Source organism: Notolepis coatsorum (genome assembly GCF_963971535.1).
Source record: "Notolepis coatsorum genome assembly, chromosome: 5".
NCBI classification, from domain to species: domain Eukaryota; kingdom Metazoa; phylum Chordata; class Actinopteri; order Aulopiformes; family Paralepididae; genus Notolepis; species Notolepis coatsorum.
Window position 1 is genome coordinate 205,501,523 of NC_140169.1, and position 11,262 is coordinate 205,512,784.

Below are 11,262 nucleotides of genomic sequence, written 5' to 3' on the forward strand. Positions count from 1 at the left end.
AATCTTCCTTAATCTTTTCATTCCGCTAGTCTCGTATGGTGCACGCATCCAATACGCTGGGACGAAAACAGAGGAAGGGTGTTTCATGACCAGAGTCATGGTTATATGGGTGGTGCCACCATAAGGGGCGGGGCCCCATACAGGTGGGGTGCATGTGTTTTTATTCGTGGGAGATACATTAAGTATCACAGGAGATAGAAGTATCTCGTAAGGCTCAGAGCGGGACGCGATGCAAATACGATATATAACTATATATGTGAACAGAAAAGACTAAGAAGGAATTGGTCAAAATATATTAGTATTAATATTATGTTATTAACATATTACATCAGTATGTTAGTTATGGACGCTGGTGTGACCATTATAACTTTAAGTAGTGGTAATCTATCTATCTAGCTATTATATGGTACGGGTGATTAGAGACATGCTTATACAACCTATCTATCCAGCTAATAGATGGTAGGGGTGACAGGCTTACCACTCGGTCCACAGATGCATGTGCCTTGAAGCTGGACCTGCTGTGGTCCACTTCGCTTGATACCATGTACACCGGGTCTATGAAACACGACCAGACATTTTATGTTTATCTTGGTGTTGGAGGAGCTAGGGGATATTTAGTAGAACTTGTCAAGTTTCAGCAGTCTTGCCTCTATCTAAAGAAGTAAGCTGGGCGACCACTGCTCCCAGGTGTGTCAAAGCTCCCTGTTTACTTCCATTAATTTGGAGGTGCTTGTTGTAACTTAATAGATCAGGTTACATGATTAATGTTGAGTTAAAATTCATATCATATACATTAATAATATTGATTATTATTTACAGTTGAAAGCAAAGTTGGAAGAGTGTTTGTTTATTATATTCAGAGATTTTGCATTAGTTATAGACCACCGCAACACTCCCGCTATTCTGAAATCATGGGAGAGAGAGCGGGGGGAGAAAATGAATGAATTTGGATGAGAGCCTTGACATTAAGTGGTTGTAGCTACGGCTGTGGGGGGGGGGGGGGGTACATGATCCAATATATCCCACTTAAACAACCTAGGGTAGACGACAGAGTACAGCAACTTGCAATGGGCCTGGTCTACAAGATACACTACATGACTAAGGTACCCATGTGTACATGTCAAAATACTTCCCAAAGGTCAGTGAATACCACGATCACAACACCAGAGGGAGCGCCACAAATCATGTTAAACCCAGATTCGGCTCAAACAAGGGACTAAACACGTTTCGCAATTATGCCACATCAATGTGGAACACCCTACCCACAGCTGTAAAGGAATGTGAATCACTACCCACTTTTAAAACCACTCTCAAGGAGCACCTACGGGAGACTGCAATTCGAAACTGGCCCCTGTAAATGTCCTAACCCAACCCCCTCCAATGTACAGTAAATGTCCTAACCCAGTAATACACGAGACCCTCTTCCTGGACCAAGTAAGGTTTCGTCGATAATCCAATGTACAGTTACCCCCCCACCCCACCTATACCCACTGTATTAACAGATTGCAGAATGGGTACAATACAGTACAGCTCAATACACACTATTGTTAAGGGGATGCAGACCAGAGAAAGACTTTCGTCTGGTTTACATCAGGGTCCCCATTTTCAATTCATAACATACGACATACATGACATACAGATAGACAGTACTGTTACATCTAGACATTTATGACATACCAGATCTACAAATATACAGTACTGTTTGTGATACAAAAAGAGTCTAAAAAGAGTATACATTTGAGGGGGGAGAAACTGTGCATTGGAGGAGCTCAGGTAGGTGATTGATTGATTGATTGATTGATTGATTGATTGATTGAAAAGTTTATTAACAGATTGCAGAATGGGTACAGTACAGTACAGCTCAATACATACAATTGTTAAGGGGATGCAGACCAGATAAAGACTTTCGTCTTGTTTACATCAGGGTCCCCCATTTTCAATTCATCATAATCATGGGGTGGGGGGGGGGGGGGGGGGGGCGACGACGACGACAAGTTCAACATACATGATATAAGGTTACGTATACATAATACTTAACTTACCATACCGGTATTACATTATTTAACGTTATATATAATACTTACCATACAGATAGTCATAGACCCGCTGCGGTCTGACGCTGAATGCCGTTTTACCTCCATTCTGTCTTGAAGTTGTCAACGTGTGAGTGACAGACACGCAGTCCGGAGAAACGTTCATTTAAGTTAATTAAAACAAAAACAACGAGACTAACTGGGATTATTTCTGGGGTTCATACGTCGGTGGTCGTTAACGTTAACTGTGTTCTTGTTGTTACCGGAATGAGTAGTTCCGCCCTGAGGTCCGTCGTTACCGTAGAAACGTAAACTAACGTTCGCGTGCAGTTGTGCACTATTTCCGCCAGGCGGCAGAAATAGTCGTCTCTGTTTTTCACAGGGAAACGCTTGATTGATTGATTGATTGATTGATTGATTGATTGATTGATTGATTGATTGATTGATTGATTGATTGATTGATTGATTGATTGATTGATTGAAAAGTTTATTAACAGATTGCAGAATGGGTACAGTACAGTACAGCTCAATACACACAATTGTTAAGGGGATGCAGACCAGAGAAAGACTTTCGTCTTGTTTACATCAGGGTCCCCCATTTTCAATTCATCATAACATATATGACATACATGACATACAGATAGACAGTACTGCTACATCTATACATTTATGACATATCAGATTTGCAAATACAGTACTGTTTGTGATACAAAAGTGTCCAGAAAAGGACATTTGGCGTAGAAACTGTACATTGGAGGAGGTTGGTTGGGTGGGGTGGGGTTGGGTGGGTTGGGTGAGGGCTGTACATTGGAGGTGGGGGGGGGGGGGGGGGTTGGGTAGGGGACACACACACATTTTACACTGTACATTGGAATATTGACAAAGCCTTACTTGGTCATTTACTGTACAACTAGGTTAGGACATTTGTAGGGGCCAGTTTCGAATTGCAGTCTCACGTAGGTGTTTTTTTAGAGTGTTTTTGAAAGTGGGTAGTGATTCACATTCCTTTACAGCTTTAGGCAGGGCGTTCCACATTGATGTGGCATAATTGCGAAACGTGTTTAGTCCCTTGTTTGAGCCGAATCTGGGTTTTACATGATTTGTGGAGCTCCAGGGGGCTTTATTTACATGGCTTGTATTTACTGGTATTAGCCTACTATAGTGATGTCTGTCTGTCTCTAGAGTTTAGACTGTCTGCAAGAGCTTGGAACAAACAATTACACCTAGTTAATTCTGTATTATAGCATGTACTATAATGCGGTATACAATATATATATTCTTACCATATGTATCTACTACACCTGTCTGTATATACTTGCATATAATCCTTTTTAAATATCTGTAGATACTATATTATGTATCTGTACATATCCCTTACCTATACTCTTACTAGTTACACTGCTGGCTAGTATGACTTAACCATAGTGTATTTTTACCTGTATCACTGTACATATTAATACAACTCTGTACATCTGATTAGCACTGTGTATATTACTATTACACTTTAATGTTACATTTGCACTCTGGTTGGATGCCAAACTTCTTTTCGTTGTACTGTAGGTACTTGTGCTGTATGATCACAATACATTTTAATCTAATCTAATCTAATTATATATTAAGACTTTATATATGCATTTAGTATAACATTATACCCTTTGAACACAAGAGGGTGCTACTAGACAGCCCTCTGGCACCTATTTACAACACACCATACTGCACCTATTGTCATTAATATACTACCTATGCATTCAAAACCTTTTGTCAGAAGGTTGTCAGAACACTCTTGTTTTTGCAGGTTAAGTATTTAATGTTCACTTCATTGTCATCTTCTACAATTACAAACCTTTTACAGTCATAAAATACAGCAAAATACAACTTAGAAGAACTCATTTACCTGCTGTATAAAGAGCTCAGTCAGTTAAAGGGGCACACTGATGTAACGGATATGTACCGCGATAGTGTGACTATGGTACATAGAAGTAAAACTCACTCCCCTGAGGCATCCAGACTGAGCGCTAAGGAGGGAATTCCTTTCTTGGCACAGCAGTCTGTGTCGCTGGCCCCGGTGCGGACGCCCGGGGCTCGACTCCCACTCAAGGCACGGTCGAAGTGTTTGGCAGGTACAGTGTTGTACCGGCTACACTGACTATGGGGCAAGCTAGCCTAGCCTCAACAGATGCCTGAGGCGGATCCTGAACATCCACTGGCCAGATACCATCAGTAACAATGATCTCTGGCAGAGAACGGGCGAACAACCAGTGGAAGAACAAATCAAGAGAGGAAAGTGGGGATGGATCGGCCACACACTACGCAAACCAAACACCAACACCACCAGACAGGCCCTTAGATGGAACCCCCGAGGCAACAGGAAGAGAGGCCGGCCCAAGAACACCTGGCGCAGGGACTTGGAGACAGACATCACACAGAGCGGACTGACATGGAAACAGCTGGAAAGCGAAGCACAGGACAGAGGACCCTGGCGAACTGTTGTCGACGGCCTATGCTCCCCCAAAAGGAGCGATAAGCGTAAGTAAGTAGCCTAGCTTAGCATAAATGCATGGAAGCGGGTACTACGGACCACACACAATTCCGGGAGAGGTGTTTTTGGCCAGCAGCTAGGCTAAGTGGTCCATATCCGCTTCCATTCATTTGTGCTAAGCTAGGCTAGCTTGCAGCTGGATAGCTTTCCACTGAACGCACAGAGAAGAAATTGGTATCTATCTTCGACTCTCGTGAGTGCATTTCCTGTGTTGGCATGTTCCTCTAAAGACCCAATCAGTGATCCAAATGTAAACAAATGGGTAACCCCACCACAAGAAAAGCAAAGGAGACATGTTTTTATTCTTTAGTTAAGGACGTGTTTCCCAGGAGATAATTGTACCGTACATAGACAAAAGCAACAGGGGTTTTGGGAGAGACCAATGAATTGACACGGTCACTTCTATGCATGTACAATAACAATCTGTCATTCAATGGAATGGATGGTGACAGACAGGAAACCCATGGCTGATAGGCTTATCAGAGGGAAGCATACACACACACACACACACACACACACACACACACACACACACACACACACACACACACACACACACACACACACACACACACACACACACACACACACACACACACACACACACACACACACACCCTGACAGTCATGTGTACAAAAGAGGACATACAATTACATGAATGCTCAGTAGGCCTGCTGTATTTAAAAGCCCAGTCCTCAATCCAAACCTAACAATAAGCTATAACATGTACCAATGTATACAATGACATTGACAAGATAAATTGTATACATCATAAAATAAGCATAACATACTGTAGAATAAAAGCAGTGCTAAAATAGCTCTCAGAATCAGAATAAGAAAAGTATTTATTGCCAAGTAAGCTTGCACATACAAGGAATCTGTCTTGGTCATTTGGTGCATCAACATTTCTTTTTTCAAAACTTTGTTTATTTCTTTTTTTATTAAAAAAAAACGTTGTTTATTGAAGTTTTTCGTTGCAATATGAGATGAGCATAAGGTCAAACTGTACACATATATGCCAGACGTATTGCACATATCTACATATAAGTAGTTACTCAAAATATAAGTCTGTTAAATGTAGACAATATACATATTGCACAAAGCTATGTATAATTAGTCAAAATATAGGTCTGTTGAATATAAACAATATACCTATTGCACAAAGCTATGTATAAATAGACAAAATATAGGTCTGTTAAATGTAAATAATATACATATTGCACAAGGCTACGTATAGGTAGTCAAAGTATAGATCTGTTGAATATATAGACTACAGCGAGTACACCACAACATAAATATAGATATTGTTTTGGACATACAGTCAATTAAACAGATATATACACTCAGGACAAGGACTGTACAGCAGAAATAGAGGAATGGAACACATTTTTTTATTTTTTTTAAGTGAGAAGGTAAACATCAGGTTACACTTGCACATGTAGATAGGTCAATCGACTGGACAGTGCTAGGCTAGAAGTGAGCATTATTTATGGGGGGGTTGATTGAACCTTGTTCCCCAACATAAGTAAAGAAACTACCCCATGTTTTATCAAATCTATCTGTAGAACCCCTTATGGCTTATGACACACCTTGTTTTCTCCATCTTAAGGAAGTGCAAAATATCCCTGAGCCACATAGAGTGAGATGGAGGAGTGGGTGACTTCCAATGCAGTAAAATGAGATGTCTAGCCAGGAGAGTAACAAATGCCACCAGGTCAGCTTTATATCGTGGCAGAGACAGGGTAGTAGGGGAGATAGAGACACCAAAGCAAGCAGTTATGGCAGTCGGGCTGATTGGGATCTCAATACTATTTGAGATAGTTTCAAATATTTCAGAGCAAAAATTATGTAGGGAAGAGCAGGACCAAAACATGTGACTATGTGTAGCAGGGGCACGGTGGCATCTGTCACAGGTGGGATCAATGTTGCCATAGATCTTGGCTAGCCTGACTTTAGTAAAGTGTGAACAGTGAACAATTTTATATTGGATCAGTCCGTGCCTGGCACAAATTGAAGAGGAGTGGATCCGGTGTAGAATATCCTCCCACAGATCTTCTGTGATGTTCTCACCCAGGTCCTCCTCCCATCTCCTCCTGATCTTTTCTAATGAGGTAGGACACAGTGAGGAAATCAAGCCATACAGGACAGATATAATACCCTTTGTGACCAGTGTAGGTTTTAGTAAAGTGTCAATAGGAGTGGCTTCTGGAAGTTTGGGGAACTGTGGGTTGACATTACGTACAAAACTGCGGACTTGCAAGTATCTAAAGAAATGTGACCTCGAAAGAGAGAACTTGTCAGACAGTTGTTCAAATGATGCAAAAATATTTTCTATATATAAATCTCTGAACGTTCTAATACCAAGAGGGGACCAGGAGAGAAAAGCTCTATCCATCACAGAGAGGGGGGGGGGGGACAGGGTTAGCTGTAATTGGAGCTAGTAGGGAAAAAGATTGTAAACAAAAATGTCGTCTAAACTGATTCCATATCCTAAGTGTTGATTTGACAATAATATTTTTAGAGTAGGGAGAGGTGGGAAAAAGTAGAGGTGCGTGAGCAAGAGCAGCCAGTGAGGCAGGGCTGGAAGAAGAGGATTCCAAAAGCAACCATACAGGAGATGAAGGTGTGTCTTCTAACCTTGCCCAATGTTGTAGTGCTCTAAAGTTGGCTGCCCAATAATAGAATTTAAAATTGGGCAGAGCCATCCCTCCCAGAGGTTTTGGTCTTTGTAGGAGGGCTTTACCGAGCCTAGGGACTCTCCTATTCCAGATGAACTGCGACACCAAACTGTCAATTTTCTGGAAAAATGCTTGTGTGAGAAAGATGGGTAAACATTGAAAAAGCTATGAGAATTTTGGCAGGGAGTTCATTTTAACTGAGTTGATTCGCGCAGTTAAGGACAGGGGTAATAACGACCATCGTTCAAAGTCTTTATGCAGTTTGCTTAACAAAGGGGAGAAGTTAAATTTAAATAAATCCTTAAATTTGTCTGTGAAACGAATGCCAAGATATGTGAAGCCAAGTGGGGACATTTTTAAGGGCAAAGTATGCAAGGGGTAATTTCGACCTTCAGCATTGAGAGGGAATAGCTCACTTTTATCTAAGTTTAGTTTATATCCTGATATTTCACCGAATGAACTGAAAACGTCAAGGGCAGCTGGAATAGAGACAGAGAGATTCGATACATATAAAAGCAAGTCATCCGCATAAAGTGAAGTCTTCTGTTCGATGCCAAACCTATGAATACAAGTTATGTTAGGATTTGATCTGAGAGCAATGGCCAATGGTTCTATTGCGATATTAAATAATAAAGGACTCAAATTGCAGCCTTGCAGAGTAGAGCGGAAGAGAGGAAAATATTCACAATGTGTGTTGTTGGTTCTGACTGAGGCTATAGGGGAGGTATAAAGCAGTTTCACCCAAGTGATAAATGTTTTACCCAAGCCAAATCTCTCCATGGTGTAAAATAGGTAGCTCCACTCCACCCGGTCAAAAGCCTTCTCGGCATCTAGTGAGATCACAGCTTCTGATATTGAGGAAGAAGAGGGATTATACATGACATTAAGAAGCCGTCTAGTGTTAAAAGAAGAGTACAGTTTTTTTTATGAATCCAGTCTGATCTGGGGAAATAATAGAGGGTAGTACAGATTCTAAACACATAGATAGTAGTTTGGAAAGAAGCTTTAAATCCACGGATAGCAAACTTATAGGACGGTAGCTCCCACATAAGAGAGGGTCTCTGTTCTTCTTCAAGATTAAGGAAATTGTGGCCTGAGTAAGTGTATGGGGCAATTTAAAAGAGCAGAAGGATTCATTGTACATATCAATAAGAAGTGGCGCCAATTTACCAAAAAACTTCCTATAGAATTCGATTGGGTAACCATCGGGGCCGGGGCATTTACCTGCCTGCATGTTGTGAGCAGCCTCTTCAATCTCCCCTATTGTGATAGGCTCATCCAGTTTCACCGCTGAGTCAGAGTCAACTTTAGGAATATAAAGAGAGTCAAAAAAGTTGCTAAAGGCAGACGGGTCAGTGGATTGTTCTGCAGCATAGAGAGATGAGTAGAAGTTTTTAAATTGTTCATTAATTTCTTTGGGATCTGTAGTTCTACCTGTTGGAGTTTGGATTTGTGGTATTTGATGCAAAGCTGATTTTTATTTATTTTTTTATCTTTTTCCCCCTCCTTTTTCCTCCGTTTTTTCTCCCATCCCAATGTTAGTCGCTATGCCAATTCCCAATCCCCTTCCTGGTCGCTGCGCACCTACCCCCCACAGTCGGTCTGGGAGAGTGGAGGCTATCACGTGCTTCCTCCGAGACACGTGTAGCCAATCAACCGCTTCTTTTCACCTGGCAGCGCGGACTCTCACTGAGAGGGTGTAACGTGTGGAAGGATCACACTACCCCCCTTAGATCCTATCCTCGCTGAGCAGGCTCCCCGACCGAACTGTAGGAGTCGCTGTTTACAACGACCAGGACCCACCCACCAGCTTTCCCACCCCTAACACTGCCAATTGTGTTAGTATGAACGACCAGCCAAGCTGATAGCAATGCCGAGAGCTGGGCTTGAACCCAGCGTCTTCTGCATTGGTGGCGAGCACCTTGCCCACTACACCACCTAGCCGCCCTAGCTGTTGTCTGTCTTAATTGATGAGCTAATAGTTTATTCGCCTTATCTCCGTGTTCATAGTAATTGTATCTGGATTTGAATAGTAATTTTTCCGTATGGGTCAGAGTATCGAATTCTGCTTGTAACAATAGGCGTTCCTTATATAAATCAGGTGATGGAGCAATAGAGTAAACGTTGTCAATCTGAGTGATCTGTTTGGTTAAATTATCTAATTTCTTCCTTCTGGCTCTAGTCTCATAAGTGCAGTAAGAAATAATTTCCCCCCTTAACACTTTAATCGCCGGAAACTAGGGATGCTCGATATTGGCTTTTTTACCGATACCGATATTCCGATATTGTCCAACTCTTAATTTCCGATACCGATATCAACCGATACTGTAACTGAGGGGTTACAAAACCCTGACTGTATTAAAGATTGTGATAGATTAAACCACTGCTAATTATCATTATTATTACTTGCCAGAAAGTACAGTTATAATATGGCAGACACTCAGACTAATACGGCACGGTGACAAAGAAATATCATTTAGAGTATTTATTATTAGGCAGCAATTGTACAGAATGGGAATTAAGGTCGCGCTTGTATGGCGAAGAATATGAATAAAGTCAGTCAGTAGCAAAGTCAGTTGGAATGAATAATTCCTACGATGGGATACTAGACTAAACGCCGCCTGGCGTAGGATGGCACTATAGTGGGCAAACGATGGTACCGCTGGAGACAGGGGGTGTCCTCCCAGAGATGTAAGCTCTGGAGGAAAGAAGAATGTTCGGATACTCAGTCTGTTCAATTGAAGAAGAAGGGGTTCTCGTATAGATCCAGTCCTTGTAATCCAAATGCTCAGCAACAAAGCAATAGCTGTAATCCAATTGCCCGATAGCAATGACGATAGCCAGCTAGCTTCGGTCCTCGAAGCTAGCCTGAAGTAAGATCTTCAAGGTGGTTAAATCCAAACGACAGTGGGTATTAACGAGGCTCTTCTCCAAGGTAGTACGTTCCACAATCACTATAATCCAACCAATACTGGTTCTGCAATCGCCGCCGTAGGTTCCAATATGCACATGTCCAGTAGGTCCACGACTAGGCCCTCCTCGTGTACTGGCACTAACTACTAAGTCCACGCACACTTGCTAAGGTGTCACTAGTTACTAAACAAACGAACTGCTGGGTAATGCTACATACCGAACGAACTGCTGTAACACGATTCACACTAAATGACGACTCTTTACTTCACATTAAGCTAAGTCGAACTTGACGTTACTGCATTAACTCTGACACTTTTACTATTCACTTCGCACGTTAGGTTCACAACACTCTGTTTAGACGAACTGCTTCACACTACATTAGAATCACACATCACACTACTGCTGCTGCGCCTTCCACGATATATATACTTAAGTGGCTTTCTAGTGCCAAGCCTCAGCTCTCGTCTCGAATCAATGCGCCGGCACCAGGCATGTTCCAACATGCCCAGACTCGCCTTTGAACCTGACTTCAGGGGCGCGTTGTCTGGCGCCGAGAACGTCAAGGACATTATCCAATGAGGAAAGTGAATATTACTAGGATTCAAACGCAGGCTTAAAGGGATATAACTTATATATATAAATAATATACAAGGTATATAAAACAATAAACGTAGATTCTCAGCTTTAATCTGGCCCTTCACAACAGCCGCCTCCTAATTAGTCCGCACCTAATTAGTTAAGGGAGACAGATTAATAGTCCAGTCAACTGCTCAATACTTGTTGTGAGGAGTAGGGCAATCTACAAAGTCAGTGGGTCATGGTCATCATCAGGGGAGTCAGGGAGCTCCGGCAACTCTATCAGCTTCGCCACAGGGGTCGGGTGTAAGTCCGCCCTTGGACTATGACTTCTGCCGCTCTGACCTTCCCATCGGCACCAGTAATCACTCTGCTCACGCGGCCGGCCGGCCACGTAGCTCGGGGTAGTGACTGGTCTATGATCATAACGACTGTGTCCACCTTCAGGTTGTCCCTGTCCTTTACCCACTTCTGACGGGCTGGAAGGGATGGTAGGTAGCTTAGGAGGAAGCGGGCCCAAGA

The 11,262-nt window shown here is 42.2% G+C and overlaps 1 protein-coding gene across 1 annotated transcript in view; it reads right to left on the reverse strand.

Annotated features, from left to right (window-relative positions):
* The window catches only part of cfap91 (cilia and flagella associated protein 91), a gene marked incomplete at both ends in the record, with an annotated part of 48,933 nt that extends 46,734 nt beyond the window's left edge, over positions 1 to 2,199 (reverse strand). Inside the window, 2 exons of the mRNA XM_084314423.1 lie at positions 479 to 555; positions 2,085 to 2,199. Coding sequence (XP_084170549.1) covers positions 479 to 555; positions 2,085 to 2,199 — 192 coding nt within the window. The remainder of the gene's footprint in view (positions 1 to 478; positions 556 to 2,084) is intronic.
* Between the last annotated feature and the right edge of the window lie 9,063 nt (positions 2,200 to 11,262).